The 17901-nt window shown below is 54.5% G+C and overlaps 6 protein-coding genes across 6 annotated transcripts; 4 read left to right on the forward strand and 2 right to left on the reverse strand.

Moving 5' to 3' along the window:
• Positions 1 to 595: 595 nt before the first annotated feature.
• AB675_8201 (uncharacterized protein) lies at positions 596 to 4855 on the reverse strand (the record flags this gene model as incomplete). The annotated part of the gene is made up of 1 exon (XM_018148631.1): positions 596 to 4855. The coding sequence occupies one exon, from the start codon at positions 4853 to 4855 to the stop codon at positions 596 to 598; it is 4260 nt and encodes a 1419-aa protein (XP_018001161.1).
• A 642-nt stretch (positions 4856 to 5497) lies between these two features.
• Positions 5498 to 7029, forward strand: AB675_8202 (uncharacterized protein; the record flags this gene model as incomplete). The annotated part of the gene is made up of 2 exons (XM_018148632.1): positions 5498 to 6308; positions 6899 to 7029. The coding sequence occupies 2 exons, from the start codon at positions 5498 to 5500 to the stop codon at positions 7027 to 7029; spliced, it is 942 nt and encodes a 313-aa protein (XP_018001251.1).
• Positions 7030 to 7216: 187 nt separating this feature from the next.
• AB675_8203 (ENTH domain-containing protein) lies at positions 7217 to 9048 on the forward strand (the record flags this gene model as incomplete). The annotated part of the gene is made up of 5 exons (XM_018148633.1): positions 7217 to 7298; positions 7352 to 7383; positions 7438 to 7517; positions 7567 to 7648; positions 7699 to 9048. 5 exons carry the CDS (start codon positions 7217 to 7219, stop codon positions 9046 to 9048), a joined length of 1626 nt encoding a protein of 541 aa, XP_018001018.1.
• Positions 9049 to 9701: 653 nt separating this feature from the next.
• AB675_8204 (Oxysterol-binding-like protein) lies at positions 9702 to 13834 on the forward strand (the record flags this gene model as incomplete). Its single annotated transcript, XM_018148634.1, has 3 exons — positions 9702 to 9903; positions 9948 to 13336; positions 13358 to 13834. 3 exons carry the CDS (start codon positions 9702 to 9704, stop codon positions 13832 to 13834), a joined length of 4068 nt encoding a protein of 1355 aa, XP_018001206.1.
• Positions 13835 to 14774: 940 nt separating this feature from the next.
• AB675_8205 (Pantothenate transporter FEN2) lies at positions 14775 to 16492 on the forward strand (the record flags this gene model as incomplete). Its single annotated transcript, XM_018148635.1, has 5 exons — positions 14775 to 14891; positions 14944 to 14985; positions 15042 to 15697; positions 15765 to 16062; positions 16139 to 16492. 5 exons carry the CDS (start codon positions 14775 to 14777, stop codon positions 16490 to 16492), a joined length of 1467 nt encoding a protein of 488 aa, XP_018000964.1.
• A 197-nt stretch (positions 16493 to 16689) lies between these two features.
• AB675_8206 (uncharacterized protein) lies at positions 16690 to 17589 on the reverse strand (the record flags this gene model as incomplete). Its single annotated transcript, XM_018148636.1, has 1 exon — positions 16690 to 17589. The coding sequence occupies one exon, from the start codon at positions 17587 to 17589 to the stop codon at positions 16690 to 16692; it is 900 nt and encodes a 299-aa protein (XP_018001109.1).
• Positions 17590 to 17901: the final 312 nt, after the last annotated feature.

The following is a 17901-nucleotide window of genomic DNA, read 5'->3' on the forward strand; positions in this document are numbered from 1 at the left end:
CAGCCGCTGGGACGACTGCTAGCGACTCGCACAGTGTGCGCGCGAGCGGGCTTGGATGTATCGTGAGTTGATGTCTGCTTGGAGTTTGAGAAGGACCGTGAGACACTGGAATGGATTTGCTTTGGTCTAGTCGCATCCCGGCCAATGGTGTGTACGCTTGAGTTGGCGTGGTGGTTGGCCAGCACTGCTGCAAGTGATGCGTCAAGCCGAGAAGAGCTCCAAGGCGATGGCGTTGCGTTCGGTCGGTGTCCGTAGCATCCATCATTACGTGGTTATGAGATGTGACAGCAGGATGTTGCCTTTCATCTTTCCGCGTCTTCGATCCGTGGAATTCAAGGTGCATATACGTAGTGTCATCCAAAAGAGGCTCGAGTGAGCACACGCATGGTGTGGACATGATGTGTCTCAAATCGGCTCTGCGCAGATCATGCATGCCCCTGTGGGCCCGGTAATCGAGAGTATGCAGCAGATTTCGCTTGTAGACGTCTGTGAACATAGATCGGGGCCACGCCTCCTTGCTGTGTGGCAGACGCGAAGCAAGCGAGCCGGATCTGTGGTGTTGCTCTGTCGAGCACCAGGGGAATAGACAGCTGTGTCATATTTCCAGGTAGACGCCATGACGTAGTGGGCGATGTACTTGGGGATCTTCTGTGAGAACGAACTCCTGCTCCGAGGTTTTGCCCTGCAGATCAGGATCGCAGGCTTCTGGAGAAGGAGCAGGGTAGACGGCGGCCTGGGAAAAATCTGTACCTTGGTTGAGGCCCGAGGGCAGTGCAGTGTAGTTCATAGATTGTGGGTTCACTCGGTTCTCATTGACTTGCGGCGCGAGTGCCGGTGGAGAGACCGTGACTCGTTTAACCGCGAACTCGACGGATTTCCAACACATCTCTAGATGCTCGTACAAACGATTGCCGCTTGCGAACTCGGAACCGCAATTGCGGCAGATTCGTGGCTCTGGTGCTAGAACATGGTATGACGCGCCGCTATGTTCAGCATCATGGTCTGCCAATGGGTGGTCGTCAGCCGCAGGAAGAGCCATCTTCGACTGGCGAGCTCGTGGTGACGTGCCACTTATGTGGCGCCCCAACCTTGTAGGTGAGTCCGAGATGGACGACCGGATCCGGGCATGAAGTGCTGCTCGTACGTCTGCTACTTTTCGTGCCCAACGTTGCAGTTCCGTGTTGAAGCTCATGATCGTCCACTCCACGTCCTCGATTCGCTGCATCCATTCTAGATGTTCGAGGTCAGTAGCTGAAGCCATGGCGCTCGATGACCTTGCGATCATCGCGTCCCGTACTTTTCGAAGTTTTCGCGTTTGGCTCTTAAACATGGACAACAACCCGTTAATGGTGTGCGGCAAGGCTGCAAGCTCCGGATGAACAATGGACTTGGTGTACCCAGACTTGTCAGCACAGTGCTTCAGCAGCTCGGTGACATAGGCTGCTCGTGCTGTAAAGAGGACGACATGGCGGTTGACTTTATTAATTGTGCCGTTGAGCATCGAACGGCGGTACACCATGGAAGCGAGCACCGCAGAGTCTGTGCTGCCATCTTGAATTCCCTTCAGCGACGGTGGTTCGAGCAACTCTCTCAGGAGAATGGCGTTCGCCGAGGCCTCATGAAAATCTTCCGACAAGCGTTCGATAGGCTGTAGAAGTTCTGCATCTTCGGCATTATGCAAGACCGCGGAGTCAGACAATGATTCGTGCAGAGACACTTCAGACGTAGCTAAGTCTGAATCTCGCGGCTCGATCATGGCCTTGGAAGAGACAGAATCGTCTTGCATGCGATCTCCAACGTCGATCACGGTGGGCACGATGTCAGATTCGTTGTTTTGATGTGGCTTATTGGTAGTCAACGGCCAAGTTAATTTTGTTGTTGCAGCGTCTCCCCGTGAAGTCGAGAGTCTCCATAGTCGCTGGTCTAGCTGTACAATCTGGGCAGTAAGGTACCTGATCCAGTTGAACATCGAGGTAGCATACGTATGCAGCTGCTCGTTGTCATAAGTGCGTAAAGCGTCAGAAGCATCAGATCTGTCCAAGATGTGAGATTGACAGGCACTCAACAACAGGTCAAATAAGTCGAACTGCGTCTGGTCTCGATCAATGTTCTCGGCCAGGGTTGCGATGGCCAGACCCAATTTCCGGGCAACAGCGAACTCGTTATCAAAAGTGGGATCTCGCATGCCAACCAGTAGATGGTGTCTTAGCCATTCGTTCATGTAGTCAAGCCGCGCATTTACGCGCGCACAGCTCAGCACACTTGTTTCGGCGAGTCCAAGAAAGTCTGCGTGGGGTGCACCTACTCGTAGTTTGGTCTGCATATACTGTGAAGCGTTGCTGGAGAGGCTTTGACGTTTGTCAGGGTCTGGATAAACCCCAATCCGTTCTGTCAGAATCCTTTGCGTGGCGACCTGGGTTAGGATCGTTCGCCGCAGACTCCCAAGTCCGGAAAGGAGTATCGAATCCTCGGTACTGTATTGTCTCATCGGAGACACTTCCCCAATTACTTGGGATGATCTATGAGCAATTCCGGCCGTATCGGTGTGAAGTGTAGGAGGTGCGGAGCATCCTGCGACATCTATATACCTGCCTGGCAACCACTTTCCAATTTGTTGCTCCGAAAGTCCAGACCAATTGGGCTGAGCCTGTGATAGTCTACGCTTATAGCCGCTTCGCGATAGACTCACATGACTAGCAATGGTCGTCAGAGAAAGGGAATCTGATGATGGCGAGTTTCGGTGATTCCTCAACTTGACATTAGTTGATGCAATGGAGGCCGTATCGCTGCGAAGTAGGAGCGCTAAGTAGTCTGTGACCTTCATGTCATCTCCTGGAACTGGCTGCACCCCCCATAATAGAGACTCCGTTGACTGAGGCTGCAAGGAGTCCTGCTTTGGGAAGTCTCGCGAAGGAAGCTGGCGCATCTTTCGCAACTCGGCCTTCGTTTTCTCGAGGGCATCACGGTATTGATTGATCTCGGCGCGATGTGACTTATCTCTTGCCTCAAGCTCTTTTCGATGGGATGCGAAGACCGCGGCGAGTGCTAGTTCCGCTGCACGTTCAGCACTGATTCTCTCGCGTCCAAATTTGTCCGAATCTCCCGTCAGGGCATTTCCGTCTATGGCTCCTGTCTGGACGTGAGGGGCTTCTTCTGCTGCGTGTCGGGTGCTCGGTGGCAGGCCGAGGCCGAAATTAAAGCTATCGAGCCGTGACAGCATCCGGGAATAATTGACGCCTCTGTAGTCTTTCTCTGCGCAGGTAATCCAAAAGAGCTTTCTGCGCTCGATAGGGGCCCGGCCTTGCACGTAGGAGTCCAGCCAGACTGCCAATATCGCCTCAACAAGCCCCTGGGTTTGTCTGACTGCAGTAGAGCCAGTCTCTTCTGTCGGCACCGCTCCCGAATGCTCTGACAGTAAAATCGATTGTCCAGGCCAACTCAGGCCATCCCGTACTGCGAATCTATAGTGACTTGAGTTTCGTCCCCTGGCGTGTTCTCTTAACCGCCGATTCAGTGATATTAAAGCGACGCCCACATGCAATCTATTGTTGTCGGGCGTACTGTCTGCCCAGGGCTTGGACAAGAGGACTCCGTAGACCCCAGGCTTGTCAGAATTTACCGGTGGCAGATGCTGCAGTTGCGCATACGTTGGGGCCTGCTTAGCACCAAGTAGCCTCTTGACAGCAGTCGGTATCGAGGCCGAGATATCGGACAGCCATTCGACATCTGGTTTCGTTGCCAATAGCTGAGCCCACTCAGGTGCAATATCGGATCCCAGCAATGCGGCCCAGATGAGCTGTAGGCGAGTTTGGAACAACGCAAGCTGCACATGCTCCGTGTGCTCATCGGTGTCCTCAACGGCTACGGGACTCTCAGGCTTCCCAATGGTGGTGAGCTCTTGTATCTTCTGTTCAACTTGCGATATGTCACGACGCATATATAAAGCGATTTGCGTGGATGACCAATTCAAATCCTTCTGAATTCGCTTCAGGTCGTAGTCTTCTTCCTGGGTCCAGGCGTGCTTCTTCTTTCTCTGCATTAATAGAGATTCGAGATCTGTCTCGAGGAAACGAGTTGCAAGCTTGATCGCCTCATTCGGAAGACAACCAGTCTGGCGACATGCGTCAAAGATAGAGCCACCTTCTGCCAGTAAGCATCTTCGGACTCGATCTACACGGAGTCGATCTACATGGCTTGGGGTCTTGAGTGACTCTACACGCCTTCCGAACTTGAGTGACTCGCGGGTCATGGCCTTTGCAGCAGTCGTACCCTGGGATCCTTCGGGTAACCATGACTCTGTAACACCGAACTCCGGTCCGCCCCCTACAAGGTCGTCGGAGTCATGAGTTGACCTCTGTTGCGTTCGCTGTACCCCGGCTTCCGTCTGGTCTTGCGATATTGGTTCTTCATCAGGGACCAGACCAGTCGAGGACGACTGTTCTGGCAACAGAGCTTGTTTTGATCTGCTTCTGGGCGTATTTGAGCTTCTGTACTGGAGCCTTGGTGATCCTCGGGTTGTGCGATTAGTTAGACGGATTATGTCCGTTCTTCGTTTTGTACCACGCTTCGGTGACATCCTCGCTTTGCGCGTCAATGCGAGCCACCCGGGTGACAAGCTTCGCACAGCGTCATTCGGCGGCGAAGACCCCGGCATTGGGGTCGTCCTCCTCTTTGCAGCACTGCGCAAAGTAGAGGATCTGCCCCTGCTCGATATTCTTCGCACCGTGAGCTCTGGCGGCGAAGGGCCGGGCGTTTCCTTTTCAACCACATCAGCGGACTGAGTAGACGACTTGCGTACGAATGCAAGCACTGGAGCGCGAAATTTGGGTCTGAGGAGGTTGACCTCAGACCCCATTGGTGGTTGCAACGCTGTACGCTGAAGCACACAAAACCGGTCCCTTCGAGCTTGCCCATAATGCTCCAGATGCGCCCTCAGCGTTACCGAGGGGATTCCAACATCTCGGGTCAACCGCATCTCCTGCTCTTGGCAAGCGAGAGCTGCTGTGGCTAGATGCTAGGTTGTGAAGTCCAGCGGCATGATAGCACTCTGATATGCGGCTGCATGTGCCCCTCGGCAGCATGCTGCACACAGCACCCTTGACCTCGTTGATGAATCGCAAGCCATGTGCCAGAGGGTGTAGAAAGTTGATCGCTGCCGTAACTAGCGTTACTCGTCAAACCTTGCTCGACGTCTAGGAACGCAATAGGTCCTGCACCTCCTCCGCCAGGTGTATCCTGGTCAAGTTTTTTGTGCTGTCGATACTCGAACAGATAGGAGCTTCTGCCCGAGCAGAGCAATTGATGAAAGTTGATATCTGCTTAAGCGATCGTGTCGCGTAGTGCTCGATGAACATTGATCTACGGAGATTGAGGCGCTAACCCCCGGCAGTCCAAGCCTTAAAGCCTTAAGCCATTCCATCGACTTTCTCACCTTCTCCAACAATTGTACATCTTCTCCGATAGTATCTACATCCGCCGCGGATCGCAGCCACCGATCATGGACTTCAAAAAGCTGATGTCGGCCCAGATCTCAAAGTCGAGACCTGTGGCAAACGGTGAGAATACATCGTCGAAATACTTACGCCGCGCAGAACTTGAAGCCGAGCGACAAGCACGTTACGTAGAGGATCAGCAGAGACTTGCAGCAGAAAAGGAGGAGCGACTGTCCAAGAAGCGAAAGCTTGACGAGGAAGAAGCCGAGCAAAATGCGCAGCGTGAGTTGAAGCTGCAACGACTAGCGGCGGAGAGCAAAGCACGACGAGAAGCGAAAGAGCTAGAGGAAGAACAAGCCAGAAGACGACGGTTGGGGTTGCCGCCGCTGCCTGAAAATGGTGCCGAGGATCCAAGCGCAGTGCCTGAGGGTTTCGAGGACGTTCCCGATGACGAGCTGCGGCTCAAGCTGAGAGGCCTGCACCAGCCCGCGAGCGTATTCGCTGAAACACATTCAGCACGGTTGCATAGATACTACAAACTGGTAAAGAAGGAAGTGTCAAGGCCACAGCTGAGCAAAGGGCCAATACCATCCACATTGGAGCCTGTCGCAGAGAGGGACATGCTTATCCCGGATTCTGTGCCGGCCAAGGATAAGATCGATGATGTCAAATTCCTGTATCGACAACTGGCGTCTTACTTCACATTACTGCTGACAGAGTGGTCAATCATGCTTTCGCAACGAGACGAAGCAATTCAAGCTTCAGCATCTGGTCGCGCAGCATATGCCTCCTACAAGATAGTCTTATCAGATTTGACGCCAATGTACCGGCGGATGGAGTCCAACACGATCGAGGCAGACCTGATTCCTCCTCTGTGTGAGATCGTACGCTTCATACAGAAACGCCAGTACGTTAAGGCCAACGACTCATACCTGACGCTCAGTATTGGGAAAGCTGCTTGGCCAATTGGTGTGACGATGGTAGGCATCCACGAACGAAGTGCACGGGAAAAGCTGCACGAGCAAGACAAGCAAGCGCATATCATGAGCGACGAGGTAACGAGGAAAATGTTGCAATCAGTAAAGCGATGTATTAGCTTTGCGCAGAGCCGATGGCCACCTGACGGTCTAGCGCAGCTCATGGGTTAAATTGAGATGAACGGGAGGGAGCAGGCTGAACAAAAACTTGGGAAGGCAGGTGCGGTCAATGCTTGCTGTAAGGCAACTGCAGGCTCCCTAAATACTTGCTCGAAGTAGGCGGCATAGCAACCAGTCGTGCTGCTACGTTTCTTTGTTACCTTCGCACTTGACACGCGAGTCGCCCAACAATTTCTACATTCGCGTCCTTGCTTTCTTTGTAACCACCAAGCAATATCGTGAGGCAAAGGACACACCACTGCTTGGCATCTTCTCATCAAAAGTCGCCTTGAAACGTGGCTCGCAGCATTATGATACTCACGATCGTAGTCATCGTGCTTTGTGTCTACTTTCCCAAGCTACGCTACGCTATCTTCGAAGGCGACAGACGCTACGGAATCACGGAGGACTCTGAGGATGCTCAAACAGTCTCGGCTGGTACAGAGTCTAAAGTGCAGTGAGCACCAACCCTAACCCCAACGATCCTCGCCCTCCACCGCACGTTCCCCAGTCCCCCGTCGACTAGTACGGGAACACTCCTCCAGATTCAGGATCACTTTGCTCTCCGGATAGTGTCAACCATCACTGCCAGGGCCGAGGCCTCGGAACTTTGTATTTGTGCGCATTGTATCGACTTGGAACGCCACAATGGATTTCGAAAGTCTTAAGAACCAGGTCAGCAATTTGACACTGTACGATGTCAAGGCCGGCGTCCGCAAGGTACAGAATGGTGAGATACAGCACTCGACTCTGTCATCTAATCAGCTGGACTGACTATCGAAGCTGTCATGAACCTCACAGAAATGGAAGCCAAGGTAGGCATCATGCTGCTGCTGGGGTGGTCCCAATCCAGCTGATCCATCCTCCAGGTGCGGGAAGCAACGAATGGCGATCCATGGGGCGCATCTGCAACATTGATGCAAGAGATTGCACGAGGGACACACAACTAGTGAGCATGGTAGCCGCTGCCATAGTAGACGCTTCTGACGAAATCTCAGCCAACAGTTGAACGAAATCATGCCCATCATATACAAGCGATTTACCGACAAGACTGCGGAAGAATGGCGACAGATATACAAGGTACATCAGACGTGGACGATCTTTGCTCAGGCAGCTGACGCCCAAGGCAGGCACTTCAACTCCTTGAATTTCTCGTCAAGAATGGCTCCGAGAGAGTGGTCGACGACGCCAGGTCACATCTGTCCCTCTTGCGGATGCTGCGGCAGTTTCACTACATCGATCCAAACGGCAAAGACCAAGGTATCAACGTGCGCAACCGATCTGCAGAATTGACGAAGCTACTCGGGGATGTGGACGCCATAAGATCGGAGCGAAAGAAGGCACGCTCCAACAAGAACAAATACGGTGGGGTTGAAGGTGGTGCGGGCGGTGGCTTCTCCAGCGGCAGTGGTGGACGATATGGTGGCTTCGGCAGCGAGACCGGTGGCTTCGGCGGGTATCAAGGCGAGGTCTACGGGGACGGTGGTGGCTTCGGCGGACGGGAGACTGATTTCTCTGGCACGCAGCGTCGAGCTGACCAGTTTGAGGAGTACGACGAGGAAGAGGAGGGTGCCAGTGGTCGACCTAGTGCGTCTCGGGCTACCATCTCGAGTTCGGCGACTAGGAAGCCTGCGCCAAAGCCTAAAGAACCGGAACCAGATCTGTTCGAATTTGGGGATGACGAACCAGCCACAAGCAGTGGCAAGGCGCCAGCTACCACATCAGGAGGCCTTGCTGATTTGTCTTCACCCGCAGCTACCGGGGATGATGATGATTTCGATGACTTTCAATCAGCGACTTCGCCTGCGGTGAGCGCCCCTCCTGGCGTCGGGCAGTTGGGTGGCATACTTGCACCACCAACAGCCTCGACAACCACGGCTGCCACGCAGTTTGCGGCTCCGAAGCCTATGGTAGCTTCGCAAGCGACAAATATCAGCAGCATTCTGAGCACACCTTCACCCGCACCACCTTCAAGCGCGACGCCGTCGGTGGCCTCTTTGGCATCGCCATCATCACAGTCGCAAGTATCCCAGCCCTACAAGCCATCTGGCCCGAACTACTTCGCATCGGTGAATGCATCACTCAACAGCACACAGTCTACGCCGTCTGCATTCGCGGCTCGGCCGACTGCCAGTACAGCCAATCAATCCTCCTTCAGCTCATCGAAAACGACCAAGACCACCATGGCCGACTTGGGCAAATCGACAGCCAAGCCAGGTGGTGCAGCGCCCGGCTCCGGTGACGCTTTCGCTTCGCTGTGGTCCAATGCAGGCTCAAAAGCAGGCGTTCAGAAGACTGCTACCTCAAAAGGGCCAGATCTTGCAAGTATGGCCAAGGCAAAGACAGATGCAGGCATTTGGGGCGCTCCAGCTGCATCAACGACACTGCAGCAACGGCCAGGGGCGACGAACCCGACCCCGAATACCGCTGCGCAGAATTCGAAACCTTTGGGGAATGGACTAGATGATCTACTAGGATGAAAGAACAATGATAGGCAGCACACTGCACAGCGAGTTAGCTGGCAGTCGTTCGCACATGCCATCTCCCAAGTCGTTGGAGTTGCTGGTTCAGGCCAAGCAAGACCAAGCGCTGAACAGCGCTCAATGATGACACAGGTATGAACGATCTGCTTATACAACGACTGCGACTTAGGACGGGATGAAGGTGTCAGCAACAGCTAAATCGCGTCCGTAGACGATGTGTCTGAAGTTGGACGAGGCACAAGATCTAGAGTGGTACAGTGTAAGCATCTTATCGGTTGTCTGTCCACGGGTACCTGTGCCTGTGCCTGGTGTTGGTTCATTCTCAAATTTCCTAGAACTTTAGCCGTAGTTCACTAGGGCAGCCAAGTCGTCATCTTGCATCTGATAGCGGGGCAGTCGCATCTTTGAGCAATGTCGTAGTTAATTTTCTTATTGCGAGTACTGCGGGAGAAGAGAAGGTTTACTTTTCGGTGACAGAGCATCACGGTGGGGTGTTGGGGTGGAAAGAACAGCTCAGCATCTCTTGATCGATTGATCTTCACCGCATCAACCACGAGTTGGTATGCATCTTCTCTCTTTTCAATATTCTTACCCAATCGTGTCACTCACTGCATTGGCATCTTGAGCCTGCGGCTCGCTGACAACGAGTCATGGACGACAACAACAGACTTACACATAAACGCTCCAAGAGCTCGAGGATTCGTAATATACTCCGCGGCGACGCCGCTTCAACAGAAGGCGCAGCAGAGGTATCGTCTGAGAACGGGTTGTTGACTGCCAGCAACGTTGACCCGGATCGCCTGTCGCCCTTGAGTCCCGCCGTTACCAGGACGTCCCAGACTTCCATGGATAGTGCTCCACCTTCACCCTCCGTGGCCGGAGATGATGTCGATCAGGTCCCGCGGGGATCTCACCCGTCGCCGGCGGGTCCATAGACGATTCTGTACGCACCTTTCGTGTGTTCGAAACGCTCCGAGGCAAAGACCCTGCTGCCGTCACTAAGGCCATCCGAGACAACCAGCCATCGGCCTCGCATCCTCAGCCTATTCCAGGCACGACGATACTACACCTCGCGATCCAGTGTGCGGAGCCACAGATCGTGGAGCAGGTGATTGAAGAAGGCAAGAACCTCGACATAAATGCACAGGACAAGGAGGGAAACACACCGCTGCACCTTGCGGCGCAACTTGGTCGCGCTCCCGTCGTGGTCAAGCTATTAGACCAGGCCGATGTCAACGATACAATCGTCAATCGACATGGCAAGTTGCCCATTGATCTCGCGAGGACGCCGGAGATTTTTGGACAGTTACAACTAGCACGTTCTCTGTTCTTGGACAAGATCGTGAAGCAGGTTCAAGACTATGTTGCCAAAGGCGACTACAAGCAGTTGGAAGAGCTGCTGGGTGAGGCTCGGGTTGAAGGTACATTGGATGTCAATGCACTCGAATTGCCCACCGAGCCTCAGACCGTGCAGACGGGAGGTACCCTGCTCCATGAAGCGGCGAGGAAAAGAGATATTCAACTCGCCCAATTGCTACTGCTACGAGGTGCCGATCCATTCAGACGTGATCGAAAGGGAAAACTACCTCAAGATGTCACAAAGGACGACCGCACGAGAGCGATACTGAAGAAGTCACCAGCCGCCGCGGCCGCACAGCGTGGCATCCAGGAAAAAGCTATCCTCGGCAGCCATCCCTCTCACAACCGGACAGGGTCGGCCAACGTAGCTGATACCAGCAAAGATGCTCGAGAAATGAAGGGCTACCTCAAAAAGTGGACCAACTACACTAGTGGATACAAGCTGCGCTGGTTCGTGCTCGAAGACGGCGTGATGAGCTACTACAAACATCAGGATGACGCGGGATCGGCCTGTCGTGGTGCCATCAACATGCGTATCGCTCGATTGCACATGGACGCTCAGGACAAGACTCGTTTCGAAATTCACGGCAAGTCTTCTGTCAAATACCATCTCAAAGCCAACCACGTTGTCGAGGCCAAGAGATGGTTTTGGTCGCTCAACAATGCTATTCAGTATGCGAAAGATGAGGTCAAGGAAGAGGCCCACAGACGTGCTCCTGATGCCGATGCTGCCCGTCAAGCTCCATCTGAGGCCCAGGCGTCCAATGTTAGCGTCACGAGTGCACGACCGAAGGGCTCTCAGCAGCTAGGAGTGCCGCCTAGTGTGTCACGGGTCAGCTTCAGGTCAGAAGGAGACTCTGCATCGGTCTACGAGTCGCAAGAGCACAGTGTTATGGGAGACGATCTCCAGCGTGTTCCGACCAACGCGGGCACAGCCACTGTTGATGGTGACGAGGACATGGACGGTGACGACGCTAGTAGCCATGAAGTCCACCATCCTGGGAGCAAGGACGCGTTTAACATCACTGCACAGTCGGCGAAGCTTCAGCTCGACCTGTTGTCTCGTGTTTCGGGTGCACTGGTCAGTAGATCGTCATCACAGCCGGATACCAAATTGGCAGATCCAGACGTCGCGTCGGCGCTGTCCGCATACGAAACAGCTGTCAGTAGTCTCAATAGTCTGATCGCGGACTTGTTGAAGATATCGCGGGATCGCGACGCGTACTGGCAATACCGTCTGGACCGAGATGCGGACGCCAGAAAGATGTGGGAAGAGAGCATGGCTCAAATTGCGTATGAGCACGAAGATCTGAAGAAGTTCATTTCCGAGTCTGAGGAGAAGCGTAAGCGCACCAAGCGAGCGCTGAAAGAGGCTCTCGAGGGCCAATCCCATCCTGAAAGTCGTCCCGGATCGACACATGGTCAAGAAGCGCCAAAGGTTGAGTTTGCAGAAGCATACCAGGAGCAGATCCGTCCTGAGGCCAAGAAGGCCGCCGTGACCAGGAATAGGCGTATGTCGACCACTATACGCGAAGGCAATAGGCGGAAGTCGGTGATTGCGCAATATACGAATCTGTCAGACTCTGAGTCTGGCGATGACGAGGAGTTTTTCGACGCAGTCGACGCCGACGAAGTCGAGGTCATTGAACGATTCGAATCAGACACGAGTGTGGAACCCGAGCAAGTCAAAGAAGAGACGGACGACGAGCGGACAACGAAAGCAAAGTCGATTGAGCCGTCCTTTGCCGGCTACGAAGATCCGATACGTAAGAAGTTGAAGCTTGATGCCGACAATCGTCCCAAGATCTCCCTTTGGGGAATCCTCAAGTCGATGATCGGCAAGGACATGACCAAGATGACCTTGCCAGTCACATTCAACGAACCGACTTCATTACTCCAGCGTGTGGCTGAGGACATGGAGTATACGGACCTCCTGGATCTGGCCGCCGATCGAATCGATTCCACAGAACGCATGGTCTACGTCGCAGCTTTTGCGGCATCAGAATACGCATCCACAATCGGGCGTGTCGCGAAGCCCTTCAATCCGCTCCTCGGTGAGACATACGAGTATGTGCGACCCGACAAGGGCTATCGCTTCCTGGTAGAGCAGGTTAGTCACCACCCGCCGATTGGTGCTGCATATGCCGAATCAGCACGCTGGGACTACTGGGGTGAGTCGGCAGTGAAGTCGAAGTTCTACGGTAAGAGCTTCGACATCAACCCGTTGGGGACCTGGTTCTTACGCATCCGGCCCAAATCCGGCAAGCCCGAGATCTACACCTGGAAGAAAGTGACCTCTTCCGTCGTGGGCATCATCACCGGCAACCCTGTTGTCGACAACTACGGCCCAATGGAGATCAAGAACTGGACGACGGGCGAGGTCTGCGTCCTGGAGTTCAAAGCTCGCGGCTGGAAGCCCAGCTCCGCCTACCACGTCCAGGGCAAGGTCTCCGACGCCTCCGGCGTGACGAAATGGAGTATCGGGGGACGCTGGAATGACAAGATCTACGCACGGAAGACGGAAGGCTTTGAGGATGTCGAAGTCGGCGGCTCGCGAGCAAACCAGGCCATGCTGGTGTGGCAAGCCCACGATCGCCCGACGGGGATCCCATTCAACCTCACGCCTTTCGTAGTGACGCTCAATGCCGTGCCGGAGAAGCTTCAGGAGAGACTCCCGCCCACGGACACGCGCCTCCGTCCCGATCAGCGCGCGATGGAGGATGGAGAGTATGATTTCGCTGCGACGGAGAAGAATCGCGTTGAGGAGAAGCAAAGAGCGGCGAGAAGGGTGAGGGAGAATGAGGGTGTGGAATGGAAGCCGAAATGGTTCAATAAGAAGAGGGATGAGTTGACTGGGGAGAGTTACTGGGCTTTTGGTGGTGAGGGCGGCAGTTACTGGGAGAGCAGGCAGAAGGGAGATTGGTCGGTCAGCGACGATATCTTCTAGGGGGAGGTTGAGGTCGTGGAGCCGGACAATGTGAAGAACAAGGGGAAGGCGAAGGAGAAAGGTGGGAAGCTGGATGGCAAAGGTGAGAAAGGGCGTAGTAACGACCGCATTGTCAAGACGCCCAAAAAGAGCCATGGTCGAAGGCGAGGTAAGGACAGCAGTGGAGGCCGTCAAGCCAGGATAGAGGAAGAGACTGAGCCAGAGGTCGAGCCAGGGCAGGTGCCGGCGAAGGAGGATGATCCGAAAGTGGTCGAGCCCCAAGCTATCACACCAAAGCAGTCACCTGCGAAGGATGTCGTGCGGGAAGCGGTTGAGCCGAACGACATAAGGCCAAACCAGGTCGAGGTCAAGGGTTCCAAGCTCGAAGACTTGTCGGCAACGGAGGTACAAGTGGAGGGCTTGTCAGCAACTCACACGAAGTCGCAGGTAAAGGGTTGGACAGTGAAGATGGGTGGTGGTTGGTCACTCACGTCCTGATGAATTGGCAGTCGTGTCGACAGGTCTTGTCCTGGGGTTGATGGTGCACATTGGTCCTTGGATCGTGCCTAGTGCGGTTGAAAAGGACAAACTGCTTGAGTAGCAGTACAACCTATCTGTAGATGAAACGACGACCACGACATTCTTACCCTCTCTAGAGAAGTTGCCTTCGAAACCGAGTAACATGCATTCAAGACTGCTGAGTTGTGCTCAGCCAAGACTGGTGTCCTGTTCTGGCTCACGTCTATATTTCGAGGCCTTGTCGCAGACCGGTTGACGCCTCTCGAACCGGCTTCGAGTTCGCGCTTGCCACAATCCTTTCGAATTGAGGAAAGCTGAAGTAGTCGCAGAAGGCACGAACAAGCTTGTGGGCTCTTCCCGCCTCGCACCTGCCTCACGAGGCCATCCTGCACTGTGTCGATACGTACACAGTAGGTAGTAGCGCTCAACAGAATGTCCAGATCCGGCAGGCAGTCATTTCACCCACGAGGCTTGAAAGCCACGCGACAGCGCCCGAAAGGTAGATCTCAAATCTATCGGGACGACGCGTATCTACAACTTCTGGAATTGCCTGTTCCTGCCGAGTGGATGTACTCCGCTGATAAAGGAAGATCTGGGGCTCAGGGTTGATGTTGCCTTTCGAAAGGCGGAGCGAAACTGATAGCCTTCCTGTTTGGGTACTAGCATCGCCAATGCCTCGGCGGAAGAGTGGGCAACAGATATCGGCAGCGGGTTGTGTCCTTATCAACGCGATAGCAACCTTCACGACAGCTATATAGCTTCAAAGTCCGCTTCGGATGGCCCGTTGCGCTCAAACGACAAGCTTGTGGTGATAGCGACTGTCCCGTACACCACGACAGCCGTGCTCGAGAGGTGAGGAAGAGATTTGTAACGAAAGCAACGACGTCATTTTACCCAACACCTGGGGAAGCGTGACAGGATGGGGTTTCTGTACAACGTCCGCAAAGCGGTCTGGGGCGAGCCGGCGGCGACGAAGGCGGAGAGGAGACTGATTGTGAAGATCGACGCGTTCATTCTCACCTACGTCTGCTTGATGGTAAGTCGGCGCGTGTCGAAGGCCAGGGACAAAAACTAATGCGGGTGACCAGTACTGGGTCAACTACCTTGACCGAGCGAATTTGAACAATGCCGTAAGTGTCTGCTCTTCACGCGACCCAAGGCCAGGCATTGATTGATCGATTTGCAGTATGTCTCCGGCATGCGCGAAGATCTGGGCTTCGTCGGCACCCAGCTCAACCAGATCAACACCTGTTTCTACGGTGGCTATCTGCTCGGCCAGATTCCCAACAACTTGATCATGCAGAAGATCTCCCCTCGTCTCTGGCTGCCCATGACTTGCTTCTGCTGGGGCCTTCTCACTCTGGGCACGGCCTTCGTCCACCATCCATGGGAGATCATGGTCATTCGATTCTTTCAGGGCGTGTTCGAAGCGTCCTGCTTCGTCGGCGTACAGTGGATTCTGGGCTCGTGGTACAAGCCTTCGGAGATCGGCAAGCGTACTGCAATCTTCACTTCTAGCGGACTGGCGGGCCAAATGTTCAGCGGCATCATGCAGGGCGCGATCTATCGGAATCTTAACGGCAGGCATGGTTTTGCTGGATGGCGATGGCTTTTTGTGATCGATGCGCTAATCACCATTCCTGTGGCGTTCTTCGGGTGGCTGTGCTTTCCCGACACGCCAGAGTCCACGCAGGCGAAGTACCTGTCGACTGAGGAGCGGATCCTTGCGACTGAGAGACTGCCGGAGGTGAAAGTTGTTCGTGGTAAGATTGGGTTGACTTTGATCAAGAGAGTGCTTGGGACCTGGCACTGGTGGGCGTTCGTAACTCTGTGGATCGCAAAGTGAGTTGTCCTTCCCCAATCCTGAACCCTGTCGCCAGACGCAGTGCTGACAATAGCTTCCGCACAGCTCCAACACAGAAATGTTCTCTACAAACGGCAACTACCAGCTCTGGATGCGCGGCACAGGTGACTACAGCATCGAACAAGTCAACTACGTCCCAACCTCGCAGCCTGGCTTCGGCATCGTCTGCACGCTCTTGCTGGGATGGTACTCCGACTACAACCCGCGCAGAAACCGCTGGCAAGTCGGCTATCTGTTGACTATCACAGCGATCATCTCGGGCGCGCTCATGCTGAGCAAACCTAGCGCGGCGGGCAGATTTGCGGCGTTTATCATCAATGGTGCTCAGTTTGCGGGCCAGACTGTACGTTTCCTTCCTTCCCACCTCAGCACCTGACCTGCTGGCAAGCACAAACCCGAGGCTAACGATTCATCAATAGGTAATGTTCGCCTGGGCCAACGACCTAACGCGCCACGACGACGCCAAGCGCGCCGTCATCATGTCCTCGATGAACATGTTCTCCGTCGCGATCTACATGTGGTGGAGCATTGTCTTCTACAATGCCACACAAGCGCCCGACTGGCATGACGGCAGTATTGCGATGCTGTGCATGGCGGCTTTCTTGGGTGTGGTGAACACGTGGTGCTTGTGGGGACAGAAGCGGCAGGAGAAGCAGGAGAGGCTGGAGGGTGAGGGACATGGGGGAAGTTTTGATGAGGGGTATGACCCGGAGAAGGTTGATGATTTGGTCAGGGGGGAGGAGAAGGGGAGGGGACGGGTTGCGGTGGAGTGATGCGGAGGAGAATCTTAGGGTAGGATGGGCTTTTGGTTGTGATCAGACTGGACGGCAACCAAGGAACAGGACGGGAGGAAGGTTCAAGGAGAGTGGTGGTGAAGACTGAGTGACCAATCAAGCTCAAAACGGCTCGCGGTACAGGGTCTCTGGGTACCTGAAGTGTGTCTCGAGCAGCTCCCGCCATATCATTCTCCTTATACAACCCTCACACAGACCTTCCCAAGCACCGCCCCGATCCGCTTCTTCCTCAAACTCTCATTCGTCCCCGCCATCGCAACCCCTAGAAGCGCCTTATACCTCTCTCCCTTTCCCCAGCCTTCCATTATTTCCCTCGCTGCCCTGTTTCGGGCCTTGGTCGTGCCCGAAGGTGGCCACATTCCGTCCAACGCGCCCAGGACCTCGTCTAGAACTCCCTCCATTCTTTCACTGCCACCATACGCACCCGCCCACCGCCCATCGGCTTGCGCTTTAGCAACTTCCTCCTCTCCGCGCCGATGCATGCGGCCCTCAGCGCGTAAGCGTTCGATATGCGCGACGTTGATGGCCGACCAGGTTGACTTCGGGCGGCGTGGCGTGAAGCGTGAGAGGACGGTATTCGTTGTTGGATCTGGTGCTAAGCGGGCTTGGCCGTCGATCCAGCCGTGCGTGAGGGCGATGTCGAGGGCGAAGGGGAGGGTTAGTGTGGTCGTGGATTTGGTGCCGGATTTGGGCTTCTTGGCGAGGTGCAGCCAGATGCCGGTCGAGGTGGAGGCATTGGTGGCGAGAAAGGCGTCGAACGCGGCTGGGTCGGGGAAGAGGATGGCGTTATCGGGAACTGAGCCGGGTGACTTGGCCGCGGCGGCTGAGATGGAGTCCGTAGGTGGTATAGATTCTGATGATGCGGGCAGAGGATAAGCTCCCGAAGCATTTACCTGCTTGAGCGTGGCTACTGTTGCTGCTTTCGATGAAGATGATGCAGCAATAGCCTTCGCTGCTTTGCTCTTTGGTTTAGATGCGGGCTTTGTGACTCTGTTATTCGAGGGATTTGCTGCGGCATTACTTGCGCCGCTTGAGCTCTGCTTTGAACGCGTCGAAACACGCGTTGTGGGGGCCATGGCGAGCTGTGGAACGCAAGTATTCCTTGATGGGGATATGAACGGCCTGGAGCAGACTAAAATGTAAATAGACCTGGCTCTGTTGACCATGTGCTGCCTGCTGCGAAGCCCAGAGTCGACTCAATGGTAGAAAGCGATTCGGGCCCAGATAGTGCTCGACGCAAGGCAACCCTTTGACCCATTGGGCTTGCTTGGCGTAAGGCAATCACGTGCAACGGGAAGAGGATTAGCAACTGATACCCCGGTATGAAAGCGAAGACTAAATGTCAGGATTCGAAGATCAACCTGGACCACAGATCCATGACCAGAAAT

This window comes from Cyphellophora attinorum (genome assembly GCF_001299255.1).
Source record: "Cyphellophora attinorum strain CBS 131958 chromosome Unknown Contig10, whole genome shotgun sequence".
Lineage (NCBI taxonomy): Eukaryota > Fungi > Ascomycota > Eurotiomycetes > Chaetothyriales > Cyphellophoraceae > Cyphellophora > Cyphellophora attinorum.